The sequence below is a fragment of the Saccopteryx bilineata genome, chromosome 2 (assembly GCF_036850765.1).
Source record: "Saccopteryx bilineata isolate mSacBil1 chromosome 2, mSacBil1_pri_phased_curated, whole genome shotgun sequence".
Classification (NCBI taxonomy): domain Eukaryota; kingdom Metazoa; phylum Chordata; class Mammalia; order Chiroptera; family Emballonuridae; genus Saccopteryx; species Saccopteryx bilineata.
Genome location: NC_089491.1, coordinates 24688310 through 24705708, shown reverse-complemented (window position 1 = coordinate 24705708; position 17399 = coordinate 24688310). Strand labels below are relative to the sequence as shown.

The following is a 17399-nucleotide window of genomic DNA, read 5'->3' as shown; positions in this document are numbered from 1 at the left end:
GGTGGCACTGGTATTATTTATCACCAAGGCTCTGGGGGAGTTCGGAGAGAAGAAGACGGATTTAGTTTTGAAGATGCAGAGGTTACCGATATATCCATGGGTCATTCAGGGAAAGGTTACTTGGGGAAAACTGGCTCTATGGGACTAATGCCCAGTTTCTTAACATTCATACTGTGTGTCTTTGAAGTGACAGATTTGAAAGGATGGAGTGTCGCATGAAACTATAGACAGGAAAGAGCTGGTTCTTAGGAACCCCAGGCTGGCCGCAATGGATCTGGGGTGAGTTGGGGAGGTGAGCCCAGAGCAGGAAGAGGAGACAGGAAGCTCTTACAATGACCCAGGGAGGAAAGATAATAATGTCTCACACTGAATCATGGAACAGAAAGTAGGTGACAGAGGAGAAGGGTGGCGTGGGGAAGAATCACGAGGACTTGGCACTGAGCATATGGAAGAAGAAGGAGGTACCTCTTGTGACTCTTGTCCTCTGATTCTGGTGGCAGGGGATAATGCGACCTCTCTCCCGTTCTTTTTCTAGTTCCTATTTGAGGAATCTAGCTGAGTGACAAAGCGTATCATCTGACTACTTCTGTAGCTTTTCCATTTTGCAAATAATCCTGTTTTATAGTACGATGGAGGACAGTCCGGTCCCACCTGCCAAAACCTCTACATAGTGTCCATTAACAACAAATGGAAATGTAAAAGAAACAGTGGAACAGTTCATAAAAGGGTTAAAAAAATACAAGATTTTGGAACTAGGATACATCTTAACCAAGGGTTTTAAAACTGTCTATAAGTCAGAGGGTAAGCTGTCAGTCAAGGTAAACTTGCATGTTGCCAGCCTCCCTGTAGTTCATTACTCTGTACCTAAACAGTCACTGTGGCCGGATGCCAACCTGCCTTAGAAGTGTAAGTGCCTATGAGCTATGGTAACTCTGCCCACCTGTCTTCCCAGCGCATTGAGCTGCTGTGTTAAAACACATTTGTAACCACCCCTGTCCACAATGTACACTCACTCTAACGCTCCGGATGCTTGGCACTTAGACTAGAGAGGGCACAAAACCTTTTTTTTTTGTCTGTTTGGCAATTAACCATTCACTGGCTTTTTTTGTTGTAACATGCACTTCCTTTCTCTTGTTTTCATTCAAGCTGTGTACGCCATGGAAATTAATGTGGAGAAAGACAAACAAACAGGAGAGACCAAGATTCTCTCTACATCCACCATTGGCCCAGAGGGGGTCCATCAGAGAGGAGTCAAAGTCTATGACGATGGTACCAAAGTAGTGTATGAGGTGCACTCAGGAGGCACCGTAGTAGAAAATGGAGTGCACAGATTAAGCTCCAAGGATGTAGAAGAGCTTATTCAGAAGGCTGGACAATCAAGCTTAAGAGGCGGGCACGTGTCAGAAAGGATTGTGGTTGCAGATGGGAGCCTTGGCCACCCTAAGGAACACGTGCTCTGCAAAGAGGCCAAGTTAGAAATGGTACATAAGTCTAGGAAAGAGCAGTCTCCCGGGAACCCAGGGCAGCAAGCCCACGCCCCCAGCACTGAAGGGCCACAGGCAAACTTGGATCAGCCCGTCACCATGATTTTCATGGGCTACCAAAACATCGAGGATGAAGAGGAGACTAAGAAGGTGCTAGGCTATGACGAAACCATCAAGGCTGAGTTGGTCCTCATTGACGAAGACGATGAGAAGTCCTTGAGGGAGAAGACAGTGACGGACGTGTCCACTATCGACGGGAACGCAGCTGAGCTTGTGTCTGGGAGGCCTGTCTCAGACACCACAGAGCCCTCGTCCCCAGAAGGGAAGGAAGAGAGCCTGGCCACAGAGCCAGCCCCAGGTACCCAAAAGAAAAAGCGCTGTCAATGCTGTGTTGTCATGTGACCACTTTTCTTCCCTTTTCTTCTGGGCAGCCTCTGTGCTCTCCACCACTCCCGTAGACCTCACTGTACCACTAACTGCAATACTGTGAACTGGAAGCCAGCACCTGCCTGCCTTGCAGTTGGATTGCTTTGATCTCTCTCATTTTCCCCCCTTTTCATTTTTTCTCCAGTTTCCTCACCTCAGAGACGACGTGCATGTGTGTGCTTCATTCTTTCCAAGAACTTGCTTTTCCTCTTAAACTTTTCCTTGTGTCTTCAAGAGTGACTCACTTCCTTACTGCTCCACTGGAATGGACTCTTCACATCAACGAGTTCTATAGTAGCCTTAATTCACTTGAGTGGAACCGAACCCCGTGGCCCCGGGGGTTCATTGTGTAGGGTGTTCCTCTACTGTACTCACACATCGCCACGTCGCTGGTGTCTCACTTGCCTCCCTTTGCTGTGGATCTCTGCTTTTCTACCTTGTGTGGCAAAATGCCGTTGGCTCTAGCCAGTTGCCAGTGTAGCCAAAAGTGGACCTTACTTAGTCTGTCCAATCTAGGGCGATGCTTTTTGCTGCCTTACATAAGCTTCCAGGTTACAGTCTTGTGCATCTATGGCTTGCCTTCTGTTAGACCTGAAAGGAAGCTGGTGTAAAAGAAAAGAGCCCAGGGCTCGTCCCAGCCGAAACGTAGGGACCGATTGCCGGGACCTGCCCAGGAGCAGCTGTCCCCTCGCTCGTGGCTTAACCGATGGACCTTTTCTCTAGAAGAAGCACCATTTTTTTTTAATTTTCTAAGGACATGAAACAAACGTTGTTTTAAGCATCAGCAGTGATCTCCAAACGTAGGCAAATCCACGAGCCTTGCTTCTGCTCTTTCACAAACAACAGTGTGCATTTTGACATTGTTTTCTTTTTCGCGGACCTTGACTGATCATATTAATCTCTTTTCAATGAAGGGATCCTTTTGAGGCGTATCTTTGCAGTGACCATAGTTCTAGAACAGTCTTTCTGACCTACAGTGGTGGCTGGGATGCTCCCACTTTGTTGTGGATGGTGCTGTAACTGAATTAATTACCCGTTCATCTCACCTGCCCAGTTGATAACAGAGCCTTACTTCTGGACTCTTTTCTTTCTGTCCCCAAGATAATGAGAATGTTTCCTATACTGTCAGCATGTAGGTTTATCCACGTCTCAAAATAAATGTTGAAATGTAAAAAAAAAAAAGAAAAAAATGTAAAAGATTAAAAAAGACCTGTCTGATCAACATTAAGTTCATTCCACAAATACTGATTGAGTGGCACATAGCTGAGCTTCTTAAAGCATGTTTCTTAAAATTCTGGAGACTTCAGAATATCAAAGAATAATTTTTAGCTAGAACACAATGAATAATTTTTAAAAAATAAATTCTTAGCACTGCCCCAAAGCAAGCCACATGTATAATAATACCAAAGGGAAGTAATTTAATAACATAATAATATAATAATAAAATAAAGATGTAACATTTTAACTGATTTTAATAACAGAGTTATTTTAACTTTATTTGCCCAAATGTTAATAGCATTGTTGCAAATCATTTACAGAATTATCTATGTTCCATAGAACATAGTTAAAAAAAAAATGCAGTAAGACATACTACATCAAGTCTAACTTTGGTGAAAAGTAGATGGGAAAAAAACAAGATAGTCTTTAGATAATTTGACTACAGAACCAACTAAATTTGCCCTAAATAGCTTTCTCAGTGCTAAATCTATAAGTATTCTTAATTTCTTGCCTTGAAATTATATGTATTCTAATCAAAAAGAAAAAAAAATATTTTTATTGTTCAAGATTAACTTTTCTCTAATAATTATATTTTAATGACCACAAAGTGAGTCCTTTTATCACTGATAGGTAAACAAAACAAGCTAAAGAAGGAAAAAATAAAGGACCTATTCTACTTTCTCAGATGTTTTCATCCATGGCTTGGTTTTGAATAGTTGAGGGAATTATATCTAAATCTCAGGTTCCCTAAACCAGCAGCAATTGGATAAAACTGTTCTGTTATCTAGAAATAGTATCTGGTTGCTGCCTATAACTCTCACTGCCCCTCAGCACATGGTCACTTAAGCAGTCTTTAAATCTTACATAAAATGACATGCTAGATAAACCTATTTACATAGAAAAGAAAACAGTTCCAATGTTCTGGACAATCTATTATTTTAATACTCTAAGGAAGAAAACTAAAAGTTTACCATAGCTTATCAGTTTTGTTGTTGCTGTTCCCTTGTAGATGAAAATTATTCCATATGAATGAGCGGAATGGTGGAACTTAGAATCCTTGGGCTTGCTGGTTGATAAACAGAACCAGAATGTTTTAGGACAGATAATTCCCTGAAATGACCCACCCTTCCTTCCGGAAATGAACTAGTTTCTCATGGAGAAAATGATCTGTACCTCTACACTACACAGAGACTTAAAGGCCAATGAGAATCTGCACTCTCATTCACCAATTATTATTCTAGGGATTAACAAATTACGTGATTTAGAGTGCTCTCCATACTTTTACTATGAAAGCTTATCCTGTCATGGTTTTTAAAGTAAGTGTTACCTTTATTAAAATGATTTGACGCCACAGTAAATGCAGGTGTGTTTGAATATGGCATAAATATTTTCATATTCTGTATCATTCTCCTAGTATAATGGGGGAGTCAGGCTCAGCCTGTGCTTTTATGGGATGAGACCTGGGACCCCAGCAACAGCAGCAAGTAACTACCCTTCCTAACGAAAATACCGAGTTGTGATTGTGAACATTCTGCCTCCCCCACTGTCACTGGCATTCTCTGTGGATTATATAATCAGATTAACTAGAGAGTCAATAATGAAGCTGCAAAACTACAATCTTTTTCTGAGCTCATTTGGATTTCCTTATAAAATTATATAGTTAGTTCCCTTTTAAATAAAAAGAGGAGAAAGAGGGAGAGAAGGAACATTTCATTTGTTTAGAAATAGATTTTCAGTGGCATTGAATTAAAGATTTATTAAGAGTGGTTAAAATGATAAAGTTTAACCTTAGATATCCTGAAAAATCTTGGTGACTTGTATATCCTTGACTTTTTTTTTTTTTATGAGTGATAGGACAAACTACGGAGCACTTTTTAAGTACCTCTTTACTCATCAGTATATTAATTCCCTTTATGAGCAAAAATGTGTTGGCTCTGACAGTGATTTGACAATGTCCAGTGATGTCACTTACTACTGGCAGTAGAGAGGAAAAGGGGTTAGGTAATTCCCTTGTGGCCAAACCCAAAATGTAGTTTCCATCTGTCTCCTGAGCAGCCTACAATTACTCAAAGACTTGCAGGAAACTCAAACAAATTGTACTGTTTATTTGATTTGACTTCTTTCTGAAATGTTGATAGGCACGTATCTGCTTCAAATTCTCACTTATTACATCTTACTTCTGGTGATAAATGTGTTTTTCCTACATGCAAGTAGAATATTTTGGGTAGGGTCAAGTTTGTAAAAAGAGGGGAAACTGTATATCTAGAGATACAATATCTCTGAAGCAAAACATTGAGGCTAAGTGTGAAAATAGCTTTTTTCTCTGCACTTCTGCAGAATTTCACTCCAAGGGACCACAGAACACTCTTGGCAATGACTATATATGTAATCCCAATGAATGAACAGGTAGCAACAGAGGAGGGGATATGGGGACAGTGGCAAAAGTTGAACCATTAACCCAGTCCTTCCTTTAATAAAACACACACACACACACACACACACACACACACACACACACACACACACAACCCTGTCAATTTAAAACACAGATGTTCATAAACAGAATATGCACAGAAGACTTTTTTTTGGTTCTTGTTTGAATCTCAAAGCTCAGCTGTCTCTGTTGATCACTAGACATCCTGTGGAGTTGAACAGGAAGGCCTGTTCCTTGTGAGAATATTCTCATCTCCCACAATGTTACTTTGTTGACAACAAATTCCAACATCAATTGTATTTTTGCAATACGCACATTTGTTACAGAAACCACAAGTTCTCAGCACAGTTAAGACATAAGTGTCAGAAACTTTGCAAGTATGCAATCTTTTAGAAGCTCCTCAATTTACTAAGCAAGGTACATAGAACTCCACTGATTAGGACAGAACCAGAAAGACCCTTTGTCCTGTGGGGTAATACCACCAGCAGGGCCATGGAGTTTAGTATACATCACAGAACAGCTCAAAGTCCCGGAGCAAGACGGGCCCTCGGATTCCTGCTGCCACCTGACCTTCATTGGGGACCCTTCTTCTGGTCTTATCAGGAAAATTTAACCTGCCTTTTCTGGTGAAAAAGAAGAGTTAGTATTTTCTGAGGATCGCAGTGCAGTTATGTGTCTAGATTTTCATAGCTTCAGCAAATTCCATAAAAAAAATTCCCAATCTAACAAAAAGATACTTATTATTTGAATGTAGAACAGGATCGAATAAAGATATATCCTGAAAGTTTCAAAGGGCAATTTCACTGGGGAGTCCTTAGACCAGACTTGCCCCCCCCCTTAATTTTTATACGACTTAAAGAGTCCTCTGTTTCCCTCTCCACTCCAGTCTAACATAAGAAGGCCAGAACTGTAGCACAAAACACCTGCTTTCAATGTGAAAATATAACATGCAATTTTGGGGGACCACAGACTTTCTGCATCTAAGATCTGGACAGCCTTAACTTTTGTAAAAAAATTTTTTTTCAACGCTCTCTTTTACAAAGCAGGAGAACAAAATGTTTCCTGAAATTAATGACTTTTTTATATTTTGTGACTCTTTTCTAAGTTTCTACAGGTTGAGGTGTGCATGGTCATCTTCTCCCCGTGTTGCCTCTTATTAGTCACCTGGGGCTCTTTTCTGCAAGTCACTGCATTTTCATCAAAAGAAAAAAGTGTATCTCACGAACCACAAAATTCTCCCTAGGCTTCAGGCAGTACTTCTAGAATGAAAGAACAGAAATACAGAAAGAAAAGAATTACAGGGTGGCTTTCTTTTTATTTCCCTATGGTTAATGTACTGTATGGTATATATGTTTACAGAATGTATCTGCCTTGTGATGTTAACAAAATGAATGACAAAAAAAGAGTGAGAGAGAGTTCTGATGTGCCACCAGAAAGTTTGCCTTAGCATCGCTGTTTATGTTCCTTTCTGTCCTTTGAAAAATTGCAGGTTGTATTCCAAAGCTGTGTTAACACAACATTCTCTTCCCCACCCCTGCCCAGCCCTCTCCAGAGCTGTGAATTTCATTACAGGAGCCTTGAGGCAGAACCTTGCAGGTCTGGCCCATGGGAATAAAGTGGGCATAGCTTGGGCATTGCCTTGGCCATCCACCCACCAAACACATTCTGTGTTCTCGTCTTGGACTGCCATATCACACTCTGACATTCCTGGGGTGGGCCACATGACCTCCAGTCCTTCTTGCTGTAAAAGGAGGTGAACTTGTGGATCCCCTCTTTGGGTCTGGGAGCGTATTTTTAAGCACAATTGGCATAGCTAGGAAAGGCAAGAGAAATGGACTCAAATGATGTGTGATTGAGTCATTACCGATGGGTGTACTCATTCATTGAGAGTCTAAGATGAGTAGCATGATATGGGGTGGGAGTTAAGGAGTGGCTATATAAATGGGATATTTTGCATCTATTTATTTTTTTAAGGAAAAATATTTTTATAATGAAATCTATATGCATTCTGAAGCTTGAGTTTGAAAACACCCTTGATTGACTGAGTTATTTCTTCATTCCATTAAGGTAACCTGGTGAGTTCTGTTACATGACCCCAGACCTTGGGGGGCATGAACAAAGCTCTGTGATGGACCCTTGCACCACCACTGCATGAAGTCCAGTTTTTTTTTTTTTCCAAACACACCTAGGTTGTAAGATCAAACTTGCTGTAACTGTCATTAGAGAAATTGTTTTATATGGTTTGAGAGCTCTCTGGGCTCCATCTTTAATAATATATAACGATCTTTTGAAAGCAAACAGCTCTTTTAAATGTAAGCCAAACCCAGCAATTATCAAAGTCTGATTCTTTCACACATTTAAGGAGTAATTGCTGCATATGAGGTTAAGGGACCACTCACTATGGTGCATTTGAGAAATGTATGTGAAACGGGAGTTAGGAGCCTCTGGCTCTCCGGTCTATACATAAAGGTGTAAACCAACAATACAGAGCTTACCAGGCATTATTGGCCTTGTACATTTTAATGGGACTGCATCATATTTTCAGAGCTAAGTGGAGATGAGAATTGTCCTTATCCATCCATAAAGATGATTCTGAACTTTTAGAGTTCTTGTGCCCCCCCACCCCCCCAATTTCCTGAGTTCCCATCACTGTCACACTCAGTTTCACACAGATCTTCACCTACACCCAGTCCTCTGGCTGCCGAAGTGGGACCAGCCTCAGAGTGTGCTCACTGTCCCATTAGACTCTTCCCAGACAGTCCTTCCCCAGGATGGGCCCTCTTTCTACCACACTACACGACCAAGATCCTTTACCCAACAAGGCAAGGTCATAAACTCTCTTTCTATTTCAAGAAAAATAACCCCTCTGATGCCCATGCAAGTCATTTTAACTCCCATCACCAGAAGCCCTCCAATGGGCTCAACTCAAGTCCAGCTGTGAACGTTAGTGTCATGGAAACAATTTCCAAAAAATGAAAGAACTATGCAAACTGCCTGATGGTGCTACGGAGACCAATTTACTCTAGTTTCTTATCACTCCGGGAACCTCTCGGTTTCAGATGAGGTGGGCGGGGCAGGGAGCCATCCAGTCCCTTGGCTTTGCGACTACAAGTCTTTATCTACAAAGAGGCCACCCGGCAATGCCTGATCTGAACTATTCCGTGTGTAGCTCCAACTCCAATTTTGTGATCTCCTATTCCGGCATGTGGAAAGAGTTCTATCCTTTGTGGCATTCTGGAACATTCTTTCCTTCCCTCAAGCTCCTGACTTAGTAGCATTAAAATTGCACAGGGGTTCCAGAAAATGTTGTGTGTGATGCAGCTTTTCAGTGAATGTAGGTTGTTGATGGAATTTTCAGCTTTAGCGGCTCACTCGGGGTGAGTGACATCTCTGTAAATATCTCCATTTTGTGGTTTGTTGGGGGTGGGGTGGGAGGGAGCCTGTTGTGCTTTCTCTGAATTAGACATGCTGGGCTAGCTGCTGTACTTTGTAACCTGAAGTGTACTTTGTTCTGTTTCCTTCAGATGAAAAACAAAAACTGACTTCAGAAATAACACTGCCAGCGACAGCCAATGCTGTACTTGTAGCTTCTCTCTGTTCCTCTGTACAGTATTCATAGACAATAAACTGCCTTTTCACTGCATCTACCTCTGTGTGTCTGCGCCCCAGTTCTTTCCTCCCTCTCACTTGCCCCGAGTGGTGGACGCCAGGCCAGACCACGCTGGGGACGCCTCCAACCGCTCACTCAAACTAAACACTAATCGAACTTGAACGTGCTTCAGAATCACCAGGGGGTAGCTGCTAAGGGTAGGGAAGTTCAGTTGCACCTCTGGAACTCAGATTCAGATCCCCAGGTTGGGGCTGGTAACCTGTATTTTTAATAATGTTTCTAGGTGATTCTGATCCATGTGGTACCTGCCCCAGCCGTGGGTCTGGGTGTCCCCTGGTGGGAATCTTTGTGGCCTGCCTGTTCCAGCTGGTTTCCACACTAACTAATCCGATCTCCCACACTGCTTCCCTCTCACCTGCTCTTACACATCTTTCTTCACACCTGTCGTCCTCTCTCTGGTTCCTTGCAAGCCCTCCAGCAGCGGCATAGACTGCGAGCCCATGGCTGAAACCCTGGCTGCCCCTTAGGTCAAGTGGTAAGCGTCCATCCAGTGTACTGTTCTAAACAGGAGCATCGGAAGACACATGGGGACTTTGTTATTCTGCTTTGCTGTTGTATCCTCTTTCTCTAGAATAGGCTCAGCAAACTCTTTCTGTGAATGGCCAGCTGGTATGTTTGGGGGGCTTTGTAGGACAGATGATTTCTGTCAGAACTACTCAGCTCTGCCAGAAAGTGGCCCATTCACTATATGTAACTGAATGGCCGTGTCTGTGTTCCAATAAACTTTACTAAAATAGCCTTTGGCTGAATTTAGCCCTCAGGCTTGTAGTTTGCTGAACACTGGCCCCCAGTGGGGCCTGGACCATTGTAGGTACTCAATAAAAAGTTGAGAAGTTATTGCATGAAAGAATGAACAAAGGGCAGATGTGATATCACCTGTAAGAATGTCACAAAAAGTTGTTGTCTTTGAGGATATGGAGTAAATGAAATCATTTAGAGAATTCTGGTATGTCTGGGTCCCATGGTGGATTTTATTTTATGTCTTTATGCATGGAAGGGACCTTTCAAGGTGGAAATGTGAATGGTGCCTTAGACACTGCTCAAACTGCCAAGCTGATACTAATAAGAGTTTCAATCAAGAAAAAGTTGAGGAAGTGCAAGGAATCTGGTCAGAAATTCTAGGGTTACCAGAACTGGTGGTCTCTAGGCTTCTAAGCATTTTGTCCAAGTATTTGTGGATCTAGGCTTTGTCTGATCCAGCCTACACAGTGAGCAGCAGAGCTTTCTTTAATTATTCTCTTTGTAAATGGAAATATTCTTTACTGTGTGGACATGTAGACTGGAACCATGATAGCACATTACACATTTCACAACTCCAGGATATACCAATGTTGACACATCAAGTAACTCATAAAAAACTGTGTGCTGACATTCATTTCCAGTGTTGCTGTGGGTTAGAGGAAATTGTATTCATGCAAAGCACCTTGTAAGATGGACGTGGATAGCAAATGTTGGTTTACTTGTGATGAGAAAGTGTCTGTGTCCCTCTACCAAAAGTCACAATTTTCCCAAATGTAAAGATTGCTTATGTAAAAGTGTGTTTCATAACCAGTATAAAAAGGGAAGCTGCTTTTACCTCCCATGGATTGGTGAATGCTTTTGTATTTTATAGAATCATATAAAATTGACATAGTATAGACCAATAATGTTGACAGTTTCATATAATTCAACCTAATAATTTAGTTCCAGGTTTCATTTGCCATCATGGCGGGCAAAAGCTTACCAGGTGTAATCTAACTCTAGCAGGAGGAATTTAGATGAGAAAATAGGAACTTTGGAAAGGCAGATAGTTCAGTATTACTCATCCCCTGGGTGAATAGGATTTCCTTTAATCCTACATCAACTCTATAGGGTCGATAGATTGATATTCTTCTTCTTTATACATGAAGAAACTGAGATACAGAAATAGCACCTTGCCCAATGTAGCAAAGCTAAAAATTTGGGTGTGGAAGAAACAAGTTTTGAGCTCAGCTGACGTAGCTTCCTTCTACACAGAAAGCTTTGTGCCATGAGTGGCCTGCGAATGCTACTTAGACTGGATACGGAAAGAGTTAGGTTACAGAACCATCTACGTGAAACAAACAAACAAACAAAAAACCCAAAACCCAAAATGGCACTAGTTCTTATTTTGCACTTTCACCTGCTCAAGCAAATGCTCTGTTGTAATACTGCCCTCTAGAGGATTGGAGGTATCTCTGCCACACCTTCTTTCCCAAAGCAGAAGCAGAGGGTGGAATCACCCTTTGTTCTCTTATCTGTTAATTAGGAATCCTGTTTATCTGCTTGATAGTGTTTCCTTCCTCATTCATAAAAAGGATTAACAAAATTGCCCAAAACAACTCTGTTAAGTCTAAGAGTGGCATGCTCCATCTCCAAATGAGCAAAGGTGGCTTTGTTTGTTGATAGTATTGTTATTATTTTGCCCATGTCAAAACAGCTAAGAGGAACAGTGGCCTATGGCATTGTGCAAGTAAGTGCCTTTTGATCTAGGCAATGTGACCCTTCTGCAGCCACCAAGAGAATACATTATCTCTGCAACAGCCCAGCCCCTGTCCTGCTTTCTCAAACAATGTTAAATCCTCCATTTTATGGAGGATTTCCAAGACACAAAAGCAAAGATTTGCTATTTAGAAGTTAAGGCTATAAGATCTCAGAGCTTATTAGTGCAGAAGTCACACAGTGGGTATCTATAGGCTGAGTCTGGCCCACAGTTGTTAGTTTTGCCTGCATAGTGTTTTAAGAAAATCATTTTTAATTCACTGTCAATAATAATAAATTAAGAAAACTCTCACTCTGAAAGTATGGATTTCTAACTTCTCTTGACATTTTAGAAGCTCTGCCAACAACAGGCCTGTTTTTCTGGCTGACAGGTGCCTGGAGCCGGTGGTGGCAGCCGCCTTTACGGGAGCCGTATCCTCTTATTCACCATCACCAGTTCCTGTTTTACTCCTGGCCATCTTCCTTTGTTTATATCAGCGGTTTTCACCTTCTTTACACTTGGGAACTGATGAAAATAGGAGAATTACTTCAGGCACCCCTGAGGCAGAAATCACCCTGAGTTTTAGTAAACTCAACTATGCAATAAGATCATTAGGTCTATAACCTTCACACAACATCAGGGTGGTTAACACTTTCATGAACTGGCATGAAATTTCTGGTAGACTGGTAGTTGAAAAACACTGGTTTATATCGCTGCCTGACCCCTGTTGGCATTTGAGTGTGTTGCCCCTAATCAACCATAATCTACTCATTTTATGGGTCAAATGATTCCAAAGTAGAGATAAGACTTATTCATAGCAAGATCATAGTGGAGCCGGAACTAGAGAGGATGTCTCCTCAACTTCTTTGGAAGAATGAGGCTTGGCACTGTGTTTGGATTTGGATCTGATAGACACATTTTAAATTTTGAACAGGTTATAAGCAAAAAGCCAATGTCAGAATCTTGTGTTTTGGCTCTTTTACAGAAGAACCCACATGACTTAGCTACTGATAGGTTATCATAGGCTGGTGAGATCACGTAAAACTCAAGAGAAAAAAATTATTTTCTACAACAATTTAGTGTATAGATTATTCTACTTTATGTTCCTTAGGTAAAAAGAACAGTGTAAGGTTTTTAGAACTTTGTGGTATCATGTGCTTTATGGTAGAATTTTCATCCCTTGAAAAATAAACAAAAACTTTGTAATCAACAGTTCTGGGGGTTTTGTATTTCTTCTTAGGAAAAATAACAAGGGACAAATCCCATATGTGCTTAAATTTAAATGTGATCCTCTCTCTGCTCCAGATCCTTAATCTTTTATCAGTCTCCTGAGGTCATGTGGTCACAGAATAGTAATATTCTCTAACAATCACTTTCTTATTTCCTAAGAGTAGTGATCTGCCGGAAGTTGGTCAATTCAAAGAATTGATGAAACAAAAATCTTTCTTCTGATGGCTTGTCATTTAAAACCAAGTGATCTAGTGTTTCTCGTGTTTTCTTTTAAAAAAAATGTTTTTAACTAAACTAATCAAATTAAGAAGATAATTATATTTCCCACTGTTTATTTTTTCTTTTCTTTTTATTTCTAAGAACCTGAGTGTTGAATATATGAGCAGTAGCCCTATCTTTTCAGGCCAGAATTTTTAGGTCAGCCCAAAGATAACCCAACATGAGATTGATTCAGCAGGCAGTGGGACTCGTCCATACTATCAGAATATACCTCAAATTTCCTTTCTTAAAGAGCTTATTTCAAATCAGAGTACACAAACAGGGTTTTAATAGTTTCTTCTTTCCCTGAATTCTGATGACATCCTAACTATACTCAGAGACTCAACATGAGAGTCTGTCACATAGCTCCTCTCCGTTCTTTTTAATATATATATATTTAGATTGTATTTATTCATTTTTAAAGAGAGAAGAGAGAGAGAGAGAGAGAGGAGCAGGGAGGAGCAGGAAGCATCAACTCCCATATGTGCCTTGACTGGGCAAGCCTGGGGTTTTGAACCAGTGACCTGAGCATCCCAGGTTGACGCTTTATCCACTGTGCCACCACAGGTCAGCCAACTCTGTTTTTCTAAACTTTGACTCTTGAGTATCACCTTAATTAATTTTGTCCGGGGTGTCTACCACCTGTGGACCATTATTTGATATTTTGACCACTTCTTTGATTTAAATTTACTTAAAAATAACGTAGCCATATCTTAAATGGGTAGCGCACACTATAAAGGTAACTGTCAGAATAAATATAAATCAATATTATTATTCATTTTCACTTGCATGAAGTTGCATAAGTATATATACAGTTACCTACTAGCTCTCGTATTGTTAAAGGAGGGAATAGGGTTAGAGAGATGTCAAAAACATACCTCTGTCTCTTTAATATAATCAGATGGAATGAAAGAGAATCAAAATGGGAATAGCCCTGGCCGGTTGGCTCAGCGGTAGAGCGTCGGCCTAGCGTGCAGAGGACCCGGGTTCGATTCCCGGCCAGGGCACACAGGAGAAGCGCCCATTTGCTTCTCCACCCCTCCACCGCGCTTTCCTCTCTGTCTCTCTCTTCCCCTCCCGCAGCCAAGGCTCCATTGGAGCAAAGATGGCCCGGGCGCTGGGGATGGCTCTGTGGCCTCTGCCTCAGGCGCTAGAGTGGCTCTGGTCGCAACATGGCGATGCCCAGGATGGGCAGAGCATCGCCCCCTGGTGGGCAGAGCATTGCCCCTGGTGGGCGTGCCGGGTGGATCCCGGTCGGGCGCATGCGGGAGTCTGTCTGACTGTCTCTCCCTGTTTCCAGCTTCAGAAAAATGAAAAAAAAAAAAAAAAAAAAGAACAAAATGGGAATAATTTTCTCATTGAGTGATTCAGTGTTGTTTAATGCCATGCTTGTTTACCCCTAACATTTGGGAAACTGCCTCACCTTGAAGATTGGAGTGAGAGACACTTAGACTTGCTCAGTGCAACAGGAAAGAAGAGCGGAAACATAGAGTCAGGATGCAACCCAGGTCCTGGTGACTTCAAATTGTTTCTGTTTCACCAGGTGCCTGTCACACTGTTCCTTTGATAGGGAATGAACTGAATACATCAGTAGCAAATGTAAACTCTCCAGTAAAGATCTCCATCTTTTAAACAAACAAAAGTAACATCTGTTCTAGCTAGGCTGTCTCAGCATAAGCAGCTTCTCACTGATGGAAGCCAGATTTAATAGGGCTCCTGTCTTGCTTGAGTGAAGTAAATTACATGATCGGATGTGAGTTTCCAGAGAGAGGGGGAAGTGATATAATATACAAGCCCCTGAAGGGTTCAAGGGCTGGTTGTCCACTGGAATCCACTCCTGCCACTAGCTTCAGTATGCCTTCTGAGCTCCAGCAAGCTGACTCCTGCACAGAAGCCTTCTTGGTTAACGCTTGAAGAGTCGGGACTTTGTCATTGTAAGCTGTAGGACTGGCTCAGCCCTAGAGAATAAACAGAACTTAATGGGAAAAGAACCACTCAGGGACATCGCAACTTCTCTTTGCTCTTCCCTTCTTTCTTCTCTTCTCTATTCTTTTCTATTGAATGAGCCTATTTTTCACATGAGATAGACTCACACCTATAGGATAAGTTGAACTTCTCAAAAAGTCCATGGATTCTCCTATGCAGCACCACGTTGTAGCTCTCTGCTTCTCAGTTCTTGCTTGCTGCACATTAGAATCTGGGACATTTCCTTAAAAATATAATTATACTAGGGCCCCACCCCAGAGATCCTGATTTAATTGGTGTGGGTGAGGCCAGAGGCATTTGTGAAATGGCTCCAAGATTCTAATGGGCAGCTAGGGTTGGAAGCAGCAACAGGGAAGAGCCTACATAGGCAGGCATGGTCTGGAGGAGTGGTCCAGGCTGGAATCCTCACCTCGAGTCTGCCAGAAAACAAAAACAAGCAGACAGACAGACAGACAGACAAACAGAAAGAAAGAAGGCTTTGCAGTCAGGACCAAAGTCAAACTGCAAGTCTGTCCTTGGCCAGCTGGGTAATCTTGGACAATTAGTTCAATTGACCAAACCTCAGCTTCCTCGTCTGTAAAATGAGACTAATACCATCTTGAATTTCTATTAGGAATGTTTTCAAGACTTTCCTCTCTGCTTTCTATGTCTCCTTACAAAAGAAAAGTTTTTGAGGCGTCTTATAGAAAAAGATGCAGCAGAAAAAAAAAATAGAAATAAGGTCAAGAGAAAAATAGGATAAAACCAGAAGACTCAGTCCAGCATAGATTTCTGAATGTTGATTTCTCTCTCTTTCCTCTGTTTTTGGCAAGTCAGTTTATACAATGTACTGTGTAATTCTACTTTATCAACCAAGCTACTGAACCCTGCGTTCTTGGGTGTGTTTTGGAAAACAGCAAAACATGAGATTATAGCATCAGCATTTTTTGGTGTGAAGGGACCCATGGCCTAGACTCTGTCCTAGTTATGTCGTTCATTGTGTGTGTGTGTCCCTTTTCTCCTCTTGGCCTCCATTTATCATCGGTTTCATATTCCTATGGGCATGAAGCAGAAGAATTTAGAAAGAAAGCATAATACCATCCAATACAGAACTTACTAGCCAGATACAGACCAAGGAGAGGACTTTGGCTTTTGGCTGTGCCACTTGCCCGCTGCTCAGTTGTCAATGGAGGAGGAGATTCACTGTCGGGTGTGTTCACAGTTATAATTCCCACGGATGCATGGGAGGGAGGTGGGGGCTTAACATCTTTTGCAAATGCAAATGCATATTCATCCAACAACCAAGCAACACACGCAAGACTGTGCAGATGCCTCCAAGGCCTGAACCCACGGTGGCTCTGATTCTCCGGTCCAGCTGACACTTCTTTGTGCCTCAGTTTCTTCACATATAAAGTAGTGGCGAGGTTTCAATCTCTTATAAAGAGTTTTGGATACTCTCAGGTAAAAATGGGCAGAATGAAAGTATCTGCTATGAGTTGGAGCAGTAACAACAGCTTTGAGAGCCAGAGAGCACACTCTAAGAAGAGTGTAGGGCCCTGGCCAGTTGGCTTAGCGGTAGAGCGTCGGCCTGGTGTGCGGGGGCCCCGGGTTCGATTCCCGGCCAGGGCACATAGGAGAAGCGCCCATTTGCTTCTCCACCCCCCCCCCTTCCTCTCTGTCTCTCTCTTCCCCTCCCGCAGCCAAGGCTCCATTGGAGCAAAGATGGCCTGGGCGCTGGGGATGGCTCCTTGGCCTCTGCCCCAGGCGCTAGAGTGGCTCTGGTCGCGGCAGAGCGACGCCCCGGAGGGGCAGAGCATCGCCCCCTGGTGGGCAGAGCGTTGCCCCTGGTGGGCGTGCCAGGTGGATCCTGGTCGGGCACATGCGGGAGTCTTTCTGACTGTCTCTGCCCGTTTCCAGCTTCAGAAAAAAAAAAAAAGAAGAGTGTAAAGCAGGTGTCAGTAACTGTCAGCCCTCTTCCTGTTTTTGTAAATAAAGTGACGGTAGATCAGAATCCAGCTATGTCCATTTGTCTATTTTATTGTCTAGGGATGCTTTGTCGAGTAGTCAGGAAAGAAACGGCCACAAAGTCTAAAATATGTATTGTCTGATATTTTACAAAAAGAGACTTTGCTGGTTACAACATGTCAGATGCTCAAATTCATTTCCTATACTCTTTGTATTTACTGAGCACCGTTCGAAGGCTCTGAACTGGACTAAAGGTTTTACATATATTAT

General features: G+C 42.1%; 1 protein-coding gene across 6 annotated transcripts in view; it reads left to right on the top strand.

Moving 5' to 3' along the window:
• Positions 1-17399, top strand: part of PALM2AKAP2 (PALM2 and AKAP2 fusion) — a 449455-nt gene that overhangs the window by 259953 nt on the left and 172103 nt on the right. For 3 of the 6 annotated variants that reach the window (XM_066256553.1, XM_066256554.1, XM_066256555.1), the window contains one exon: positions 1147-1842. The exons of 1 other annotated variant lie outside the window; for it this stretch is intronic. In XM_066256553.1, the coding sequence (XP_066112650.1) occupies positions 1147-1842 (696 nt within the window). Of the gene's footprint in view, positions 1-1146; positions 8940-9086; positions 9210-17399 lie in introns of those variants that run through there. 2 more of the 6 variants (XR_010729046.1, XM_066256558.1) reach the window with 2 other exon arrangements.